General features: G+C 52.7%; 5 protein-coding genes across 5 annotated transcripts; 4 read left to right on the top strand and 1 right to left on the bottom strand.

The window, feature by feature from the left end:
• Positions 1-65: 65 nt before the first annotated feature.
• Rpb11 (DNA-directed RNA polymerase II subunit RPB11) lies at positions 66-922 on the top strand (the record flags this gene model as incomplete). Its single annotated transcript, XM_032034012.1, has 4 exons — positions 66-82; positions 451-509; positions 562-672; positions 732-922. 4 exons carry the CDS (start codon positions 66-68, stop codon positions 920-922), a joined length of 378 nt encoding a protein of 125 aa, XP_031887104.1.
• Positions 923-1337: 415 nt separating this feature from the next.
• On the bottom strand, positions 1338-1855 carry LSM5 (U6 snRNA-associated Sm-like protein LSm5; the record flags this gene model as incomplete). Its single annotated transcript, XM_032034013.1, has 6 exons — positions 1338-1373; positions 1430-1493; positions 1548-1575; positions 1633-1671; positions 1724-1780; positions 1831-1855. 6 exons carry the CDS (start codon positions 1853-1855, stop codon positions 1338-1340), a joined length of 249 nt encoding a protein of 82 aa, XP_031887103.1.
• Positions 1856-2228: 373 nt separating this feature from the next.
• Positions 2229-4044, top strand: WRN (Werner syndrome ATP-dependent helicase; the record flags this gene model as incomplete). Its single annotated transcript, XM_032034014.1, has 3 exons — positions 2229-2365; positions 2419-3392; positions 3443-4044. The coding sequence occupies 3 exons, from the start codon at positions 2229-2231 to the stop codon at positions 4042-4044; spliced, it is 1713 nt and encodes a 570-aa protein (XP_031887102.1).
• Positions 4045-12513: 8469 nt separating this feature from the next.
• Positions 12514-14307, top strand: cot-2 (Glucan synthesis regulatory protein; the record flags this gene model as incomplete). The annotated part of the gene is made up of 3 exons (XM_032034015.1): positions 12514-12524; positions 12611-12663; positions 12722-14307. 3 exons carry the CDS (start codon positions 12514-12516, stop codon positions 14305-14307), a joined length of 1650 nt encoding a protein of 549 aa, XP_031887101.1.
• Positions 14308-15789: 1482 nt separating this feature from the next.
• On the top strand, positions 15790-16517 carry VPS68 (Vacuolar protein sorting-associated protein 68; the record flags this gene model as incomplete). Its single annotated transcript, XM_032034016.1, has 3 exons — positions 15790-15882; positions 16018-16415; positions 16478-16517. The coding sequence occupies 3 exons, from the start codon at positions 15790-15792 to the stop codon at positions 16515-16517; spliced, it is 531 nt and encodes a 176-aa protein (XP_031887105.1).
• Positions 16518-22305: the final 5788 nt, after the last annotated feature.

The raw sequence follows: 22305 nt of genomic DNA, 5'->3' as shown, positions 1-22305 counted from the left end.
CCTCGGCTCGAGTCTTGTCTGCCCAAATCCAGCACTACCGTCTTTGAAATTAGCATCTCGCCAAGATGAACGCCCCCGATCGGTGAGTGATGAGTTCGACGTCTTTCTATATCGTTTTGGTGTTGTTATAGGCTTTTGAATGTTGAATCGAGGTCCGAGGGCTGCTGGACTATCACATTGCGATGTCTTCATGAGCTTACTGTGCTCATCCTCGATGGCTTTCCCGCGTTCTCTGATGTGGCTGATGCAACGCTCTTTTCACCTTGTTCTTTTCCGACGTACATGCCTACAAGCATCCGCCCCGGTTCCACGGCCACCATCTCCAGGCTAGGCCACCATCTTGTCATTGAGCTCGAATGATACTGAGCTGGCCATCAATCCGCCCCTTCATCTCACTATGCCTCTCATTTTATATGTGATAGAGGATACGAAAAGCTAACAACGCGACAGTTTCGAGCTCTTCCTCCTTGCCGATGGCGAGAAGAAGATCGAGGAAAAGGTCTTCTCCGGTATGCGGCTATTCACTGCTTCCTTTGCTTCACTCGGGCTCACAATCCTCAGGAATGTCCAACACCTCCGACTTCATCCTGAAGAAGGAAGACCACACTCTCGGAAACCTCCTCTCTGAGCACCTCAAGCAGCACAAGAACGTCCTCATGGCCGGCTACAAGAGTAAGCCTCTACTCCTGCTACCGCCGTCTTGGGAGCACCCATGCTAATCTTGCCGCCAGTCTCTCATCCTAACGTGCCCGAGCTCTTTATCCGCGTCCAAACAGACGGCTCGATCCCCCCCAAGGAGGCGCTAGTCCAAGTTATCAAACGTCTCATGCAGGACTTTTCACACCTCAGTCGCGAATTCACACGAGAGTTCGAGCTGCGTCGTATGGTCGAGGCTGGAAGGTCTGCAGCGCAGGGGCAGTAAGGCAACTTTTGTGTGAAAATAGCATTACATCTTCTCTGGGCGTTCTCGGGCGGACTTGGTCAAAAAGAATGGAAATCGGGGGTTCTGATACCACACGTGTGCTGGTTTTAGTTTTCGCCAAGACAGGCTCTCGATACGAGAAAAAGTTTGGTCATTGCGAATTACGTCGTTAACTACGCGAGGTCCCCTCTCGTGAAGTTCGTTTTTGTGTATGCCTACAGTGTCACTCCTTCAGTTTTGACACGCAGCCCTTCAATCCTCAAGTCAACCAAGGTCATGACTTTCCCTGCTCAGTTTCTGCGGCTGGTAGATCCGACACAGATTCTTGCCCAACCGTGACCATAGTTGTAGTCTTCATGCACTTGTCCGAGAGCCGGGAGCTCACACTCGTACTAATCCTTCCGTCACTCTGCCTTTACGCGTTCACGGGACCCTCTCCACCAGGAATGAGCTGTGAACAGAGTTAGAAACGACGCATATGCCTACAACAAGCAGAAGACATCATACCATGCAGATGTTGTTGCCGTTCAGGAGAATCTTGGGTAGCTTAGTGTGGTTTCCGGAGTAGTCGCTGGCATGGGGTTAGCATGGTCCACCGCTCTTTTTGTTGAAATGGTTTACGGACAACTCAGTGACATCTTCCAGAACCATGTCTAAAGACTCGTTAGTATCGCAGGTCAAAGTAGAGTCGGATGACAGTATTTACTTACTGACGTAGTCATCGAAACCGAGCAAGGTACCACTGAATTCTGTCATGTTCGTGAGCATCTTGTGAGGTGAGGGGCGTCAGAGACTCCGTACCCTTGTCTCCCTTCATAACCACCCAGATTCTTGATCCGACACACTTATCGATGAGTTCTGCCCGCATCAGCTTCCGGCTGTCGTAGTTTTGGACCCGTCGAACCCACCAAGAGGGAGGAGTTGAGACGCCATTTTTACGCCCTGTGATTACCCGTGGTAATGACCTCGTGATGGTATAGCTCGTTCAATAAGTTGCCAAGGTTTGGCAGGGATTATGGCCGTGGAATGAGTTGATATTCGTCTCGATATTGGGGTTCTTGTCAACCGCCGGATCGTCGAAGCTTGAGATGATCGTGGTGACCCGGAGGCGTGTGCTGCAAAGCTTGGGCGTGAGCCTATCCGCATCATGTGACTTTGTGTTTGACCGCGAGTGTGACTAAGCCGGGCCACGCGAGAAGCTCCAGCGGCCATTCAGCGTCGGGCGTGAATCAGAAGTTAATTGAACCCCTCCATCACCCACCACAACGCGTCTGCCTGCGGACCCGGATTCCTGATTAGCCGCGCCATGCCCGTTGGCAACCATGGCGCATCACCGTTGTTCCGGATGCGTTGTCCGGCAGGATTGAGAAGTATATCTAGACCATCTGGCTATAGGTTTCATTCTTTTACAACGCCTCTCCGGTCGCGGAATGGTTCTGTCGCGTATGTCAACCCCACAGCACCACGCAAGACCGGCACACTGACACTAGCTGCAGCCGCCCAAACTCGACCATGTATCCTTCGTCGTACGGCCGGCTTTGGCACCCCGGCCATGGCATCAACTTCACGCCAGCAAGACCGGAAGAAGAAGAAGCACATCCGCGAGTCGACATGCTTCGCTCCTTGCACACGACCTCCGCAAACTCTTCGCAAAGCGCCGCGGCGGAAAGCAATGAGAGCGAGTACATTCTCTCCGAAGACAGTAGCGAGTCAATAACATCCGGCGACGATGATGTACCATTCTCAACGGCGCCCGAGTTCCAGCCAGAGTCTGATGCGGCTTCCACTACACTATCCGACGGCACCAACGACCCCGAAGCCCGCGTTCTGACAGACTTGAAGTTTCAAATACCCGAAGATGCATTTCTTGGGGCTCAGAACGCGCCTGAGGGCTCGCCGGAGTCCTTTTACACTTATACGCTCTACCGGGGACCCTCCGACGAGGAGGGGGAGAAGAAGGTCAAGGTGCACTACTGCAAGAGCAAGCACACGATGGAGCGAGTTTGCCAGTACTTCTTGGAGGACAAGGTTCTTGGCTTCGACCTTGAGTGGTATCCGAGGGCAACCAGGAAATCAGGCCCGAGGCAGAATGTGTCTTTGATCCAGCTTGCCAACGAAAGTCGGATCGCCTTGTTTCACGTTGCATTGTTTCCAGCCCAGGACGACCTCGTATCGCCAACCTTTATCAAGATCATGGGAGACCCTAGTGTAGCGAAGACAGGCGTGGCTATCAAAGGAGATTGTACTCGACTAAACACGCATCTGGGAGTTCCTACCAGGGGTATTTTCGAGCTCAGCCACCTCCACAAGCTCGTGAAGTACTCCAAAGAGGGCCAGTACGACCTCATCAACAAGAGGCTGGTGCCGCTTGCCGTGCAGGTCAAAGAACATCTCGGCCTGCCAATGTTCAAGGGGCAAGACGTCCGTTCGAGCGACTGGTCCAGGATCCTGAAGCCAGAGCAACTCATTTGTAAGCCCCTACTCTACGAGTTGTAAAGTTAACTTTCTCACGTTCACCAGATTCGGCCACAGATGCATATGCTGGCTTCCAGCTCTACCATGAACTGGAACGGAAAAGGGTCAGCCTTGATCCGACGCCCCCGAGGCCACATTTCGCCGAGCTTGTCCTGCCCATCCGACTCGCAGATGGAGCAGCCGTCGCAGCCGACGATATCGACGGTGCCGAGAAGAAGACGCACGGGAGCGTATTCTTCCTGACTGAAGTCGAAGGCGAATCCATCGCCGAGAGCATCCAGAAGGCACCTGCAGTCACTCCCAAGCGGACCCAGCAGAAGGACCCTCGAGTCGCCGCTGCCGAGGAGCGTATGGCAAGCTATAAGGCTTCGGCAGGACCCTTCCGCGCCACTGGGCCCGCGGTGCGATCGTACTTCATCTGGAGGGACAATGAGGACCTGGATCCAGAGGCCATCGCCAAGCTTCTCCGCGAACCACCGCTTCAAACGATGACGGTGGTGACTTACATCTTAGAGGCCATCAAGCTGCAGACGCTGCCGTTCGACAAGAAGCGGCTGCGGGAGGAGTGCTTGTCCAGGCTGTCCACCGACTCTGGGAGGGGCAGATACAAATCCTTGGTGCAGGAGGCGAGCGAACCTGATGCGTAGAAAGCATCATTGACCCGACGCTGGGCCAAGGCTCGTGTCGGTGTAAATATATTTGTGCCCTGGAGACGGGTGAAGATATGACGACGCTCATGAGCATTGGATGGAGACCAATAGAGATACCCACATCAGTAAAAGAATGCATTTTGCTTACAAGTTTCATGCTATATATGTCTGAACAGGACCAAGACGGCGACACGTTATAAACCGACCAATCCCGTCCAAGGAGCGGCATCATGCGTGCCTCTCTGACCAGATGGAGGCAGTGAAGTAGTTTGCCATGCAACGGCGAAAGAAAGAACGAATGTGACTAGGTCATGCCAAACAGCCAACGCCGGGACGTCATTTTGAACTGGGAGAAGCTGGTGACAGCAAAAACGTGACGGCCCCTCGGCGAGGGTTTGAATGACAGTGTCGAGCCAATCCAGCTGCCTTGGATGATATATAAAAACCACAACGAATGCATAGTGGTTGAACTACAGATGACGGCGAGCACAACGAATGATGTTTATGTCGGGTTGGCAGTCTCAACACCTCACGGCTGATCGCCGGAGAAGCAAGAGCAGAACGACTGCTTGGACTGGAGATCTCGGCCTGTGAGGGCTTCATCGTCGATATCGCTCCTTTGCAGAGTATTCCACAGATTTATAACATGGCGACGCCATTATCACATGCGCCTACCTAGTCTGAGTTTGTACCGTGGTTTCTCGCTCTGTGAGTGGGTTGGATCATCGCAACGAGAACGTTCACTGCTGACGACTTGCTGTGACCATTGGACACACGGAACTACATTGTGTGTTGGTGAATTTTCTCGCATAACGCTCATATATGAGTATGCATATAGTCTCTGTTTTCTTATTCGACTTCCTACCCAGAGCGCTTGCTGGCCAACCCGGTCTGGATGCATACTGTAGGCAGGCCTTGTCTGAAAGCTTTCCAGATGGCTTTCCAAATGGCGTACATCAAGATATTTTCGCGCTGCAAAAAGCACTCCTAATCAGAGCATAGAAAACTGATATTGGATTGCCGCGCTGAACAATAACTCGTTCAGCGTCATGTTGACTCATGGCTACTACCTGTGTCATGGCAAGTGCAATCATAATCATAACAGGCTCATCGCGGGATACCGACATAGTCCAACCAGGGCCAAATCCTTCTCCATTCTCTGTCCTCATCGTCCTTTGAGTTTATTTGAGAGTTATTCCTTGGTGTCTACGTCTGTACACTCGTCGCCCCTATTTAAATCCCACTTCAGACTCAGTCGCATTTCCTTCGTTTCTGCTACCAGTTGTGCTCTTCTATCCAGGTGGAATTATGCACCCACTGGAAGACGACTTTGGTCCCAAGCTGATATCATAGATTGTGAATATGACGCTTTGCGAACATGTTTAGATCTCAAGGTAACACCTCATGAGACAAGGGGCAATGGAGAGACAAAAATCTCCGCGAATAGAGCGCCCGAAATATCGGTGCCATAAACCCTCCAAGGCTACTACTCACCGGGAAGGAAACCCGTTCTCACAGATGTTCCTGTGAATCCTCGTTGTCTCTGGGGCTCGGCTTTGCTATTGGGGTACTGCAACGTGAATAGTGAATCACTCATCCAAAGTGTAGTGGGATCATGTTTGCAGAAATATACAGGTTCAAGCTATCAGCATCGCCAGCGTGGATATTCCACACACAAATAAGTACCGAAGTTCAAAGCGACGATGCTTCTGGAGGGACGATTGGTTTATTGAAAGTGCACCCTTTAAGTAGTTAACGGCCCATGATACGCATTGCAATCACATAAACATAGCCTTCGTGGGTGGTTGAATCGAACCCGTTACTCAGAACTCCGACTCATAAGCATTAGGTGACGTCTCACTATGAAGGGGTTTGGGGTGAAGAGAGTCCTCTGAGAGAATGCTCAGGTAAACGATCCAAGATCGAGGACATTCAAGAGCGAGAACAAATCGCTTGAAGATATGCCAACAAGGCAAACAATTGAAAGATGCGATAATCTCTGTTTGGGTACCTTTAAAGCAGACTGATATCAGGCTGGGTGGTATTTCTTCGGTTCTACAAATGCAATGTCCAATTTGACCCAGTCATGATGGCGTTGCTACATTCGTCCGCCATCTCTGTCAAGCTTCGAAGTATTCAGTCAGGGGTTCGCGTCAACCCGGCATCTCATCTGCACATGGTGGTATGAAACAGCATACGATCGGCATGAGTTTAACAAATCGCTTATGAGGCAGTTCGGAAAACTTCGGGACAGCAAATCTCTGTTTGTCCTTTAGAGCGGGATCAGGTCTGAAAATGCACCCAACCCTTATATACGGGGCCCTCTCACAGAGTTCCAGCTTCCTGAGGCGAGGTCGAAGTTGAAGCAACGTCAGTCGCGATGAACGGCACAATCTAAGAGTCTGTTTGCCCCAAAGCTCCAATAAGCTTGCCGTCAGACTTGGTCTCCCTGGGAACGGGGGCACCATGTTCATTGGTCCTCTCGGACTGTGATTATAAGCAACCATTCTAGAGGCTTATTCGCTCGAGACTGAAGGTCAGCATTGCTCGTGGCTCACGAACAGGGGATGTTGTGTTGCCCAAGGAGACCTGGCCACCTTAAACGCGACCGCCCTGTTGCGTTGGCAACTCCTGACAGCTAATCATTTCATCAACACCTTCCAAACGCGGGGTAATCGATCCCGTAGAGAAGCCTCTCGGGAAACTTTGGCTGTCATAATCAAATCTCTCATCATGACGGGGATGTGGCTGAGCTGCGAGCCTTTGGCCTGATTACATCACTTGTGTAACTTGCTAGACAGCGAGCTGATCAAGTTACAAAAGATCACCAGTCTCAAAAGATTAGCTCTGGTGCCACAAGTAGATCACGAGTACCACAGCGGCCTTTCTAAGCTTGATATCAAGGACTGGCAAGATGAAGGTATATACCAGGATCATCCACCAGCCACGGCTTGTCGCGTCGTGATGACGCGACCTTTGGGTCCCGTGATGGATATGAATGAACGGCATCGAATGAAGCCCATGTCGATGAGATGCATATTGTGAAGCAAGCTATTGCGACTAAGTCACACAGAGCGAATGTGACTGGTCAGAGCTCTATACGTGGTGGCGACGTGAGGCGAGGATCGGCGGTGACCGACATTGTCTAGGTTGCCTCAAATCCACCTTTACTGAAAATCACTTTGGCTTAGATGCTGACTTACCGCAGAACCACAGAGGCCACGGGGCGACCTCGCCTGCAGCTGGCATCTAGGGCTGTCGGCAGTCTAATCGGCTCAGACGGGCACACTGGCTTCCGCGTGCACTCCGGAGGACGGACGGCGGACGGACCTCCGGGGATCCCATGAACCACGGCCACAACCCCGGATCCGTCACACCTTGCGAACCTTGTGGGTGAACGCCCTACATCACCGTCGCATAATGTGACGTCTTCCCGCGCGCGGTTGTCGTTCGTTCTTTTCGTCTGAAGATGTCCCAGTGAGGCTGACTGTGTCGACCGTCTCAAAGACTCTCTGTATCAAGCTGAAGGAAGCCGGGCCCGCTTGGTCTTGATGCCAGGTCCGAGGGTTTCCTGCATGGCCGCTCGGCCGGCAGACGAAGCGCGGGGCGTTCTGTTCCACGCACCATTGACAGACTTCTCTGCAAGCAGAGTTTTTCTCGGTTGGATAGGCCAATCCGGCCCGCCGTACGCCATCGTCTGTGCGGAAAGAATGCAAGATTCCACGGCTTGGCCGGGAAGATATCGAAACCTCGGGGACGTTCGAAAGAGGGAACCGCCAACCCGAGACCTGGGGCAGCTGAGTCTAAGGCTTGCTCTGGATCCATGCCGAGCTGAATCGCGGTGGGGCCGTTGCTGGACTGGAATACGATCCTGATCTACACGAAGTCCCGAGAAGCTTCTCTGCAGGTTAAATCAGCTTCACCGTCAACTTGTAGCCCATTAGCTGAGTGCTCATGTTCGAAAGGATGGTTTTCCGGAAAGCTGAAGTCACAGTGAGAGTGAGAATGGAAAGGCGCCATGTGGGGTACAAGTGACGCTCAAGCCACACTCAATTTTCACTGCACCACCGCCGACTTCAGGCCACAGAATTGAGATGAGCCGCTTTCGATGTGACGTTGCTGAAATTGTCTGAGAAAGTATGATAGCAATAGACATCGAGCTAACGTCTTTTCGATGCTAATCGTTATCGGATTCGCATCCTGTCTGCGCCAACGGAACGGCAGCACTTGCGCCTAGGGCACCCCCCAAACTCACTGAGAGTCTCACAACGCCGTCTCAAACATCAACACCAAAAACCTCACGATCAACAGCAAAAGATAACGCCCGAACAGCGTCGTTTCAATGTGACAAGAGAGGGATTCGAACCCTCGCCTATTTCTAGACTAGCACCTGAAGCTAGCGCCTTAGACCGCTCGGCCATCTTGCCGTGAAGTGAAGGGAACACATCGTGTGGATCCTCAACTGATGGTTGGTGAGGGCGGCGGCGAAGGTGGGACAAATACGGACCAGCGTTCGCAGGCCGAATCGACGTCGCCTATCGTGCGGTGGGGTTCTTGCAAGAGTCAGGTTGTGTGATATTGGGGGCGGAAAACTTGAACGACAGCTGGAGGAACCACCGCCGCTCATTAGTAAACCTGCTTCAGAAGGTTCACTTGCAATGCTGCCCCAACAACCCCTCTCGTTGGAACATGAAGATTGGATGACACGGATGACACTTCAGAATGGAAGGCGCCAAGTCCGGCGGTCCTGGACGATAACGGGGACCAGGGCGCGTTCATGACATTACGGAGGTACCCGTATTATGGGTTCTAGCCGTTGCACTCCTAAGTTCCGCCAATTCATGGGGTAGAAACTCCAACAGCAACAGCTGAGAGAGCGCGCGAGAACGCACCAGAATCGGAGGGCTCAAGCGCTAAGCTGGAAACGGCGTGGAACGTGGCAGCGTGACCCATGCTACAACCGCCCAGGAAGGGGTGTTGTTGGTGGTGGTGGGAAGGACGAACGATGACCGACTCAGGCGGAAAAGGCAAGCGTCCAGTCCATGTTAGCTGAACACGTCGGGAGCGGAAGAGACAAGAAGAAGCAAAAGAGAATCAAGAAACCGCTAGCCAGTCAAACGGCGAAGAACGGCTGCCACACGAAACTGCCGCCGGCTTTTTTGTCTCCCATCGCAAAGCGCGCTAGCGCAGCCCTCCTTCACCATTGCATATGGTCCCCCTCTCAGACGAAGAGCTGCTAGACGACGGGACGTCGATCGAGATAGCGCATGTGTTGCTGCTTCTGTGGCTGCTGGTCGCCGTGCGCAACGTCTGGGTGACGTCCACTTTGTCCGCCGGTGCTTGCAGATTGCTAGCGCCCTGCAGCTTTTGCAGCTCTGGTTGTGCAGGATATAGGATACCTCACACCTTCGGATAGGAGTGCGCGGGCGAGGTGAGGCGGAGCAGGGTTTCTGCAGCTTAAGTTTGGACGTCGGAGGAATTCTACGACAGACGTGAGGGGAGGCAGAAAACAAGAGAAGAGAGAGAAGCAGTTTGGGGCGGCGCGGCACTATCTCTGGAGCCCTGCATGTTTCAACATGACATGGGGCAAGGTAATTAGGAACGAAGAGAAGCAGAGAAGAATCTCAGGGACCCCATCTTCCCCCATCTTCCAATGTTGTTTCGGGCCGGGGTTGGTTTGCTTAATGAGGATGCGGAATGTTTCTCCCCTCGAGACCAGGTCTGAAGACACGACCTAGATCGCCGGCTTCTACCGCACCTGTTGGTTCGTCATGTTCTTGGACGATCTGGTGCTTGTCCGAGACCAGTCTAGAGGATGCTCGGGGCTTGGACTAAGACGGATGACGACAGGCGACGCAGATGTCTATGGCAGGCGCGGCAGCAGCTTTGATGATGGGAGACTTGAGATACGTAGTGTGCCGTAGAGCACACATGAACCGTTATTTGCGGTAATCAGAGCTGGAGATGAGGGGAGTTGATGCAACCCAGGGGCTGGTGGAGGCGGCGTGAGCTTGTTGAAATGAAGGTGCAAGATGGTTGAGGGACGCAAGGCCCAGCTCCCTTAATTGCGGTTTATGCTTCCCTTGTCGTTGGATTGTTTGTCGACGCGGCCCAGACCGCATGCGATCCTGGTGACCTGATCCTTTTTCGGAGTCAGAACCCGTGCTGGGCTGCTCAGAGAGAGCGAGGTGAGGTGGGAGAATCTGGCTAAGATCTTCGATGAGAAGAAGAGGGACCCTCCCCTCCTGACTAGCACCTAGTACTATGCAGTAGGCTCCATCAGATGTTGCGGGCCAGAAAAGCAACGGTGAGGTTCCTGTGGCGCATTAGACGGCTACATGTCCCGCTGCGCGAGGTCGGCCTGGAAGTTGCCACGGACCATGCGTATCCCCTTAGCAGCGCCGGCTAATGGGCTCCTAGTCAGGGGTCTCGCTCACACTGAGGTGGATTGGATTTGCACAGGCACGGCGCCGTTCCTGAGCCGCGACACCACCTTCGAGTCGTCCACGGGTCTCCTCTGGCTGCTGGTTGGCGGTTGGCTGTCTGAGTCTCGCCGTCTTCTCGGCGCGTCTTCTTTCGCGGGCATTCCTGTTGGACGGGGGGGCCTGGCTGTCCCCTGTCCCCTATCCTCTGTGCCTACCCAGTACACCATGCTGTGAATGTCCCGCGGTCCCCGGCAGTTCTGCGGGAATGTAACTCTGCGCAGAGATCAGTATGATGAGATACATGGCAATCGCGCGAGTGGCCTCCCAGAAGGCGGTAAATTGAAAGCCCAATCCCATCGGCCGTCCGGTTCCCCCTTCCCGCGAGCATTTGAGCTCAGGGCGGAACAGCTGCGAGTTTTCTGCCCTGGGCAATGGATTTTGCAGCATGGAAGAGCGGCACCCACTTGAAATGCGAATCTCCGAGTCCCTCTTCTGCCAATTTACCAGATCGCCTCGCTGAGGTGCTGATGAAGCTCGCCTCCTCTGCTGCAGTCCCCTATCAGATTGCCACTTGCCATCATCGTGCCGCTGTTGCAGTGATACCTACCTGCTGGACCAAGGTGCCGTTCCTAGGTAGGTATTTGCAATGAGGAGGAGGTGTGCTGCAGGACGCTAGCGGGAGGCTTGATAACTTGATGGTGTATGCGTGTATGCAGCTATCTCTAAATTGGTCGTTGGTAGGTAGGTGCAGTACGGATACAGTACCAATGTATCTAGTTCTCTGGAAGATCCAAGGCAGATGCAGGACAGGAGCTATTATCTATAGTCTATCTCGACATTGTTGTTAAACACCACACGGGTTCTTTTCATCCTCGTCTTCTCTTCCTCCCTCATCCACCCCTCCCTCCGTCATTGCCTCAACTCATTCCACTCGTTGTGGCCGCATACCCGAATCACTCGCTCTCGACACCGAACTCACCGACCGACACTCGCTTGTCTCTACGTCGTCGCCCACTTGAGCCAGCGCATTGTTTGCCTCGCCCCTCGCTGTTTACGTTGTTGCTTCATGCCAGGCTTGCTTTTGTAATCTCTGCTTGGCAAGGAAAGCACTGCACGCTTGTTTTATCTTTTATTCTTCTTCCTCATTGCACCGAGAAAGGAGAAACCAGGGGACCCCCTTCTCTCCTAAACGGTTCTGAAAGGTCCACTACCTACGGTACAGCAGGCGGCCATCACACCCCTCTCTCGCTCGTTCCCAGCACACACTCACCCTCCCACTAACACCGGGGCCCCTTCTTTCCCCTGGAGTGCCACAAAGTCCGCTACCCGCCAGACCACCTCCTCAGTCCTCACCCACAGCCCACAGCCCACAGCCCACAGTCCACACACACGCACACCCTGGGCCGTCCTGTCTCTCACAGTCTCCGTCCCTGCCTCTTTTTTCCTGCCGGCTGCCAGGTATTTTGCAAGGTAGCTTCCCACGCTACTGCGCCGTGCTGCACCCCCTTCCCTTTTTTTTTACTTGGAAGAAGTCGGACTGGACTTGCACTGTGGGAAAGCGCGACTTCACTACGCCATCGTTCCCAACTCTAAAAATTCCACGCCCCGTCAGACATAAACACTCATTACAACCCTTCGCGGCCCGCCCCTGACCTGACCGCGCTGCGTCCAAAATCCATCTTGACGACCAGATTCACCCTCAACTCTCCCCGACTGTCTTTTGCCCTCGACAAGCTTCGGTGACAGGCGCGCCTTCTGCCCATTCACCTCATTGCGATCCGACGACCCTCATCCAGGACCCATTTTAGGGGGCCGCTGCAAGGACGCACTCAGACCGACGTCCTTCCTTTCCCGTTGACGAATCGGCCGCTACCCCCTAACTTCAACGCCAACGGCCAAAGGGGTGAATTCGACGACCGTTCAATTCTTTTTTCCTTTCCACAACAAGACAACCGCAACCGGCCGATCGCGTCTTTTCTTTCAATCCCGGATCAAGCTCATCTGTCTTGTCTACCTTCGGCCCGGGGCCTCATCGCCAATCATGGCGTCTTCGTACGTACAAATCCGTCGTCTTATTCGTCCAGTACCATTTCAGGGACGCAAAAGGGGACCGAGACATTAACTTTGCGATTTGACAGTCTCGGTGCGGCTTTCCGCTCTCTCTGGCACGACCTTACCAGCTACGACCGACGTACGTCCCGATTCCCAATTAATCCTTTCCGTCTGCCTTCCCACTGACGTTTTTACAGACTCGACCGTTGACTCTCCCTACCGCACCGGTCGACACGTTCCTCTGAACCATCGCCAGAGCGGAATCCTCACCTCCGTCGCGACCGCCTCCGAATCCCGTGCCGATGTCTCCTCTCCCTACGGCGATGACAGCTACAACAGGCTCACCCGCGACAGCAGCTACCATGGCGGCCACATCCCTAATACCCCGACCAGCCCCAACCCGGCCGCGACGCCCTACTCTCCTGGCCTGAGATCCCAGTCGGCTCGCCGCTCAAGTCAGGCTGATGGCTTCGAGATGCAAAGCCCCGGCGATGTGCAGATGCAGTCTTTCCAGGACGGCGCACCCCCTCCCCCTCCCGTTTCCCATTCCTGGAAGAAGATTGATGCTTGGGCTGAGGAGCACTACCCTGAGCTTTTCGACCAGCTCTGCGAAGGCTGCACTGACAACGATCTCAACGAATTGGAGCATCAGCTGGACTGCTCCCTCCCCCTTGATGTGAGAGAATCGCTCATGATCCACGATGGTCAGGAGCGATTGGGTATGCCTACTGGTATCATCTTCGGCTCTATGCTGCTCGATTGTGAGGAAATGGTCCAGGAATGGGATCAGTGGCGCAAGGTCAACCAGGAGTTTCTCTCCGAGGCAGCGATCCGCAAGCCCGCCATGCCCTCCAAGGCTGCCCTTGGCAGCGAAAACGGCCAGCCCTCATCCTCCAGGACGCCCGCCTCTCCTGCCGCCTCCAACAACCCTTCTTGGCGTCAGGACCTCATCGCCCGTCAGGATTGTGTTCCTCCCGGATCTGTGCAGCGATCGTACGCTCACCCCGCGTGGATTCCCCTTGTCCGTGACTGGGGCGGCAACAACCTCGCCGTGGATCTCGCACCCGGCCCCAACGGCAGATGGGGACAGATTGTTCTTTTCGGCCGCGACTACGACACCAAGTACGTTATTGCTCGGTCTTGGGCCCACTTCCTCGCAACTGTTGCGGACGATCTGAGCAGCGGCAAGTGGTTTGTGGACGATGAGACCAACGAGCTTAAGTTGCGCGAGTTCAAGGATGCGCGCGTTGAGCCTCCCTACTTTGGTATCCTGCGTTGGCGCATGGACCAGAAGTACGGTCGCCGAGCAGCAAAGCGCAAGTCGGTCGTGCCTCCCAACAGAGCTGGCTCGCCTGCTGGATCTGGCGCCAACTCCCCGTACTCAAGCCCCACGAATACCGAAACGAACGGCGAACAGCGCGGACGATCGATGCAACGATTGGGCGGTGCTTCACCTGTCGCTAGCCCCATCCGACCCGGCTACGGCAAGTCTAGTCCTCTCGCACGAGTGGCTGAAGAGACCCCTCTGCCTGACCTACAGACCAACGGCCTCAAGCCCACGAAGCTTGTTGAAGTCGAGACTCCGAGACCGAGCGAGGACACACCTAAGGGTTCCCGTGTGTCGCTACTGTCGCACGTCGAGACGACCGAGGCGAAGGAGGGCAAGGAGAATGAGGACCCTGAGGTCAAGGTGAACGGCACCACCAACGAGAAGGCGAATGGCAAGGCCAACGGCAAGCAGCCCGAGGTTACGGAGGAGCCGATGAAGGAGATCGAGATATAGATGGTGTGTAAAACTGGATACGACAGGACGACGATACGGTTTCCCCTATTCTCGGGGCCTTGTGACGCAACAAGGCTCGTCATACAGCAAAAATCGGCGTTTGGGGCGTCCGTGGCTCTAATCATCATGAGAGGACGTCTGCAGGGGTCATACAACATTGAAGACTTTTTTTTCGAGCATCAGGGAACACGGCGGCTGGGCTTTTTGAAGTCTTTTTTCTCTTACTTTTTTCACTTTTGACTGGGCTCTCTCTGGAAAGGGCCGAGACGGGATTACGCCGAGTGGTTATTTCTCCATTCTGAGTACTCTGCAGTCTATGGACATAGCTGCGTGGCATACGTACATTTGCACCAACCTGTTTACCCAGTTGATGGAGGTTTCTGACGGGCTCGTTTCCTGACGGAGATGCGCAGCGATGATCTTACGCGCTGGCATTCACAGGCGTGCCAGTAATTGGTAGTGTACTATTAGGACCTTTTGTCTACTTTTTTATCTCGAGCGCTCCGAGGCATGGGCGTAGGAATAGTCCTCAATACAGGTCGGCTGTTGCAGCCTAAGCTATAAACTAGTCCCATTCCGTGGTCCAGCCGTGAAGAGGCAACAAGAACAGCCAAGACGATGCACTGGGCCCGCTCAGCTAGCAAAAATGTTCGTATGGGATTCGACCAGAGATCTACATGCGGATGCATCACATCTTTTCAGGGTGCAGACTTGCCCCTCTTTCACCTCGTATTCCGTGCCACTGGGACCGATTCGTGTTTGCGGGGTGTATATGGGGTTCAGAAGGAGCCTAGAACACTTGGGAAGACCGGATCGCACCGATGAGATCTACAGCCGGTATCCACGCTGAGTCTTCGTATTTGGTGTCTTGGATTGCTGTGAATGGGATTGTCTGTTTTGGGAAGTAGCTGAGGGCGCAGAGGTTCGCTGGGTGTTTCCGCATTCCCTACACAAACGCCCACTTCGATAGCAGCATCACATACTAGACCACAATCCGTGACAGAGCCTCATGATGGATCTTGGCGCCTCCAGCTTAATTGCATATGCCCAGACAAATATCAAGTGCTGCCCAGATGCCCAGACCTGCCAGCACGAGAATAGAAGCTTGGCTTGGAAGCAGTTCAACGGTCACGTGGTTCGACATACCTCACGTGATTTGACGGGTAAACTCCGGAAGAATCAACAGGAAGCAGGGACCCGGCAGTGGGACTGTGACGCCTCAGCTGTGCCGGATGAACGTCAAGGCGACCATCACCCGGGACCTAGATCAGTTCTCCCAGCCTTCAACATCGCCGACGGAACTGCACAACAATCGGGTGCAGACGAAACCTCCATCACATCGCACCGATCGCAACTCTCTGTGAGGTTGCTTCCATATAATTAATTACGACGACCGAACAATCCCCTTCGCCCCGAGTCGTCGGCGACCGCGATCGATCCCCGACCTATTCGAGCTACCCACCCATCCCGGACGACGCAATCATGGAGGAGGAGCGCCTCTGGAAGTTCCGCAAGCCGGAGTGGCTTAACAGCATCTGGGCGCGCAACTTGGGCGTCTACGGCGCTGGAGCTCTGGTAAGCATTCCCCCCTTCCTTGATTCCCGGTCCCTTCCCAAGCGACGCTGACGTAGCCAACCCGGCTGCGCTGCGTCCCAACTCCCATCCACCTCTCAGGACAAACCGACCGCTAACCTCCCTCCGCTTCTGCAGTTCTCCATCGCCTTCTACGTAATGCTCGACTCGGCGGTCTGGTCCAAGTCGGCCAAGAACGGCTCCGACACGCACATCACCTTTGTCGACTGGCTGCACCTCATCTTCTCGTCGCTGGGCATGCTCATCATCAACAGCGTCGAGAAGGCGCGGCTGTCGGCGGACAGCTTCTCGTACAGCGGCAACGGCGTCGCGTGGAAGGCGCGCGTGGTGCTCTTCCTCGGCTTCGCGGCGCTGGCGGGCGGCATGGCGGGCGGCGTGACCGTCTTCGTGCTCAAGTTCGTCGTGCAGGACGTCGGGATGCCCGCGCTGGGAATGGGCATCGAGAACGTGGTGGCGAACGCGCTGGTCGGCCTGAGCAGCGTCGTGCTCTGGATCAGCCAGAACATGGAGGATGAGTATAGCTACAACCTTGCCCTGTGAGGAGGAGCCAACAGTTCCCGAGGGCTAATGTTTGTAGGGACGGCGGCGGCTGGGGACGTGTCCCGCAGGAGTCGTAACCTGGGGAAAGAGAGAGAAGATGAGAGAGAGCATGATGCTGTGTGTTTGTATGAGGTTATCAACGGGAGATTGCGTCGAACGGAGGCTGGCATGTGTAATTATAGCACTGGATACCGGGGCGCATGGGCTTCTCGCGGCATGGGAACTAGCTTGCATTTCTTATGTGACCCTTTTCCTTATTCACCATCATTGGAGTTCCGTTTAATTGTGACTGGACGGACGGGCAGACGTTTCAAGAGTTCTTGATTCGAGTTGCAGTGCGCGGCTATTCCTCTTCGTATAAGTCGGCAGATTCCAAATTCATTGACAATCGACAGGCCCTGGAGAACGTGAGAGTATGGCAGAGATACGCTGGGAGGAATTCCTTTCTGAGGGCCGGATGAGAGCTCCAAGAGCACAGAGGTTGCGGCCTTGGTGATGCATGGGAAACTGCAGCTCCCGTTCAGGTGAGCAAACGAACGATGAGCACCACAGCTGGTCACATCATGTTGAGAAGCGTCATTGGCAGTAGTCAGCTGGTCGAAGCACCCATAAACATAAATATGGAGTAATTCTAGGTGAGAACTATGCCAAACCAAATTGCGATGATCGTCTCATGCAGGATCCATGGTGAAAGAGTGGCTATGTAATTCCGAGACTCGAGATCATCGCTGCTCGACAGCCGCAAAACGAGACTTGTATTTCTGCTGCTGATTCGATTGCTGGATAATCCAACGACACAGACGCAGGTGAAGGGGTAGTAAGCAGGTATTGCGACAAATTCGTCCGTCATACGTGAAGGATTCTCTTGTGGATATCAGAGGGCATCATCGCTATCACAATCTCATTAAAGAACGCCTAAGAAGGCCGACCATTGCCCCTTTGCCTTGTTTGAAGGCACCTTGGCTGGCTGTTATTTGTCAATCATTACGGTTTATGCCCCATTGTCATCCAGCTCATAGCGGATTTGATTGATGCGGCCACATTTGGGCCCTTTGTCGTCATTTGATATATAAATATTTCTCAGTTCGCAATTTCTGAGCTTTCCCAAGATCGATTTAACCTTGGTAACCTTGGTTTATTCGACAATGAATCTCAGGCCGAGTCTAGATGGCGCAAGCACATGCTGGTGAACCTTTTCATGCCTGAGTTTCATGGGTCCCGCTCAGTTGTTCTGTCCTTCATCCCTATTTCTGGTTAGCTATGTGCCTGGATACCCACAAAGGTAGGTCGAATGCTGCGCAGCTGACCGACACAGGCTGCTCCTTTCTTGCCTTGTCTAAATGCTTGTTTGACACTCAACAGGATACTGCATGGAACAAGTTTGGTCGGATTGGCCCCAAAAGATGTGATTCATTCCTCATAGTTCTTTTATATCTCACTGTGTCTATTGATCCTTTCTGAGTCCTGAAGAGCCTTTTGCCTCCAGACTCAGGATGTTCTTTCTTCGGTCCATGGCTACGAAGCACCCTTAGCAAGGGGATGGTACCAGGCCGAGGAGAAAGGCATAAAATACCTTCTTGCGGTGTTCTTTGTTTACTAACAAGCACACAATACATCTGAGTTTCCGTCCTACATCACTGAGTATTGCTACTCAACTTCGCAGCTCTAACAAAATTAGGCCTCAAAATATCGAATGAGCATCTCTAGTCTAGTGTGCTATTTCTCAGACTATGGGTCTCTGTCTGCTGTTTATTACATCAGGAATAAAACGACGCTGACAGGAGCAAACGGAGAGCGCATACACTTCTTGCGTGAGGAGGCAGGCATGGATATATAGTTCGATGAAGATGATCAAGTTGTCACTGCACCAGCCAAACGCAGTGGAAGTAGTCCTATCTCTACACCTTTTCCCAGCGTCCAGCATCAACATGTTATATACCAAAGTTAGGGTACTCTGAAGAGACCACCCTTAGTTAGTACCCACATTCAAGTCCTCTTCAAAGTTCATTCTACCTCTCTAACCCAGTGCGGCACGTGGTTATCTATTTCGTGTATGCCAGCTGTTATAACTATCTAATCTCGGGCCCTAAGACTCCTCGATCGGTTAGCGTCGGTCAATATCACCTGCTATAGCACCCGCGGCTGACTATCACTCGGTCTTTCTGGTCACGAAGTATTCATCTCATTCCGCCATGTCACAAAGTGCTTGGTTCCAGATTCACACCTGCTAAGCTCAGGAGACGCATTTTCGTGAGAGCAAGCCAGCGACCCTTGAAAACGGGTCAAGGTTTACATCAGCACGCGCTTATACGCAGCTAGCCGATTGAACGCGAATTCGATTGTGTTGCTCTAGATGATCGAAAGTGGTGCTACAACATCTATTTATTTGCTCGGATTGGTAACCGATGAAAGCCACCGGCTTGGTTGCACACCGCGAAGAAGGCTTGTCAATGTCCAGTCCCGCCCGCATATATGAATCACGCCGGCACAAAATCGTGGGGGCTTAAAAGATGGGTCTTGACCATTTGCAAATGCCGGACTCTTCATCAGAAGCCTAGAGGAAGAGACAGGCAAGCTTCAGACATAGGGAGTAGTTGGAAAGTAGTATGTATTGATATCACCACGACTATTCAAGGCTTTTGCTAGCACAGTGAGGTGCCGTGACGTATTAGTTCTTGAAGTTTCTCAAGCTACCATAGAGTTACCAACTCTGACGAAACGAAAACTGTTTATCGCCTTACACAGGGAGGCCATGCCTGTAAAGCAAGGTGCAGTCCTCTATAGCCTAATGAATAGGCCGATCAAACGCGGGAGAACAGAAACAGAGAATTCGAGATCTACTATCAATCTCATGACTACCGCGCGTTGCATTCTAGATGGATGTTGCTTCTCTGTTGTAAGTCTGGTCCTTAGACAGAAAGCCCTCAACCCATAAAACAGCAAACTCAACCTTGACAGTCAGCAGAGTGACTGCATTGCGATGAGTCAAGTCTCATGCTGATTGCTGAGTTTGTAACCTAATTTATAGTGTATTATTATCAGAACAATATTCTAACGATTCTTCTTATAGGTGAACAGCGTTATGGTGAGTATGAAATAGACCATGATGCTGTTTCTCAGAAAATATCCCCAGACCACCAGACAATCTTTTTTCGGAGAGCAAAGTGTGACTTGCGTTGTCCCCGAGGCTGAATCTTCACTGATATTAGAATGGAAGAGCCGACACGAAAGGTCTCATTGCCGTGATTCTGCGACGATGGTATGCAGATGGGTCGTCTGCCATCTTCCTAGTCTGGACGAAAGTATTCAACTGGAATACAGAGAGACCAGATCAAGCCCACGAGCTTCTGTAGTCTTTTTCTTACGAAGATGGTGATAGTATTTTTTGTGAGTTGGCGTGGGTATGCAGCTGTGATCTATAAAACTGCCGCTCGGAAGCCCTACATCCTGTCCAGTCCCTGAACGTCTTAGGTTGCTTCCTCTAAGTTATATGCCGCGGACTGACGACCGTAATCCGCATTCTCATTATGGCCAACGCTGCGTATCAGATTCGCAAAGGAAAGTATATTTCATCTCGACACTAGCATTCATGCTGCTCCTACAACCCGCGATTATTGAACCCAGATTGCAGGATTCAAGTCTCTCTTACAGTTTCCAGGTAAGAACATATTGTCTACTTTGAGCACTCATTCCAAACCGGCACGTTCGCAAGACAAGTTCTACAGTCATATTGCCCATGGGCAGCTCCATCATCCAGGTATTTATTCCTGAATACTTACAACAAGAAGACTGATTTGAGAATCGTGGCCCAGGACGTATTAGAGATACGACATGGCACCGCCAGATTTGAATCAGTCTAGCCCCCTAGAAACAATTATTTGGCATAACAGGGATTTCATTTGGTTGGCTCTCTTTCTAGCTCAGGCGACTAATAGTATCTCATTTTCCAAGACGTCCTGCGGACGACTGGGAGTCTAGCAGGATGCCATAGGTCTATAAAGAGTGAAGGATCAGCATCGAAGGAGCAGTACACTACACGAGTGTTGTTTGCGTCTTCATGAATTAGTTCTGCGGTATGTACTGCTTCTTACTCTCGCCATCGATGTCCGATTCAAAGATATTTTTGTTCACCCGTGACCACTCCGTTCTGTATCATCCTCAGTCTATTCAGACCAAACACTACGAAGGAAGGATCTTCCCCATAAGTGTTAACCCATTGGGCTCTTGCTTTCTGTCCAAGGCGATACCTCGACGTAATGCTAAAGGTCTAGCGAAACTTGATCACAAACAAATCTTTCATGGATATCCTGTGATTGGGAAGAACCCAATAATTGTCACAGAACACATCCATCTTATAGGTCCCAACCCGCATGTTCACCTCGCTTCTCTTCGCAAACACGACTAACCCCCACGCAAATCGTCTCAAGATCTTGACAGCTCATTCCAATCCCTCATTGTTAACCTTGACTCATCTCATAGAAAGCTGCGCTACTCTCCGGCTTATCTCAACCTAAACACACAAAGTTCGACCATCTTTTGACAAGTCATACCCTGACCCGGAAGCTTCCCCCGTACCTCCCTTCATTACCCCTGAATCCCAGTCGCAGAAAGCCTCATCGCAACTTCATATCCCCCTAAAACGGGCAAAGCGAGTAAGCATAGACACTCATCTATCCATTTCAAAACATCAACACGGCCCGGCCCGGCAAACCCCTGACACTTGCCAGCCTGGAACCACTCGGATTTCAACCACCAAGTGGAAAAACAAAACAAAAAAGCGTTGGGTCTGACGGGTTATCAACACAGACGGAGACGGGACCTTAACCATCCTCCCCTGCCGGCCCGAATGAATCGTACAATCCAAACGGTACTAGCACATGTCTAGCCGTTCGAAGTCAGATGGATCGTCTTGTCCTAACCCTTCAAAACGTTCGTACCTCCTTGCCTGAAAATGTACTTCACCGGATGGCATTCCGACTCGAGGATATTCCTGAATACGGGCGCCGCAGAAAAGCACAAGAGAAGAAAAGAAGCATTCCCCCCGTGGGCTCAGACCCCTTATGTCTCACTAAGAAAATAAAAGCCGCCGCCACATTCAGGAACTCTCCAATCTGCAGCGGCGGACAAGAATAGAGATGTGAGGAAAAAAAGACAGACGTGTCTCATATACACTTTTGGTCAACAATCTAGCGGTGAACGGGGGGCAATGAGCACAAAAGAAAGGCAGATTTGTTGGGGACGGCCAGGCTTGAGGGTAAGGCGAAGAAAAAAATCTTTTACTTTCCCACCACAGGTGACAGACAGTCTGGACTGACCGGGCGAGGAGGTACGAGCGCGCCGGCATATCAGAAAATTTTCTTCCCTCTCTCTCTAACGCTCTGTAACATGCAAGCGTTGAAACATTTTGCGCCGAACAACAGGAATGAATCCTCTACAGCCTTTGGCCCCTTCCGAAGCCGCCTGCAGAACGCCAGCCGTCAATCGGCAGGTGGTATCTGCCCTGAACCCGGGAGCTGCCTCCTGCCGATCCTGTCGGGCGGGAGATGGTCCTTAGGGCCAGCGACTTGCATGGACGGAGGCTTGCGTGCGGTGCCACGACAAGACGCGGCTCGCGAGCGGCAACAACAGCAGCATCTGTGAGGCACGTGGAGGGACCTCATTCAATGGTCCTTTGCCCTCGAGATCAGCAACGTCTATCCCTTCTCGAGAAGAAACGACGCTTTCCGTTTGGCGATGAAGTACAGCAGCACTCGCTTCAGCACTTGCATGAATGGGAGGCGGCTCCCTTCGGGTCTCACCGGTGTTTGGTGGAGAGTCAAACCGACCGTGACTCTTTCGAGAAATAAGAGGTTGATCGAGACAGAT

This window comes from Colletotrichum fructicola (genome assembly GCF_000319635.2).
Source record: "Colletotrichum fructicola Nara gc5 chromosome Unknown KSG_Nara_v1_contig02, whole genome shotgun sequence".
NCBI lineage: Eukaryota > Fungi > Ascomycota > Sordariomycetes > Glomerellales > Glomerellaceae > Colletotrichum > Colletotrichum fructicola.
Note: the sequence above shows the minus strand (reverse complement) of the source record. Positions and strands in the feature narration are given on the sequence as shown.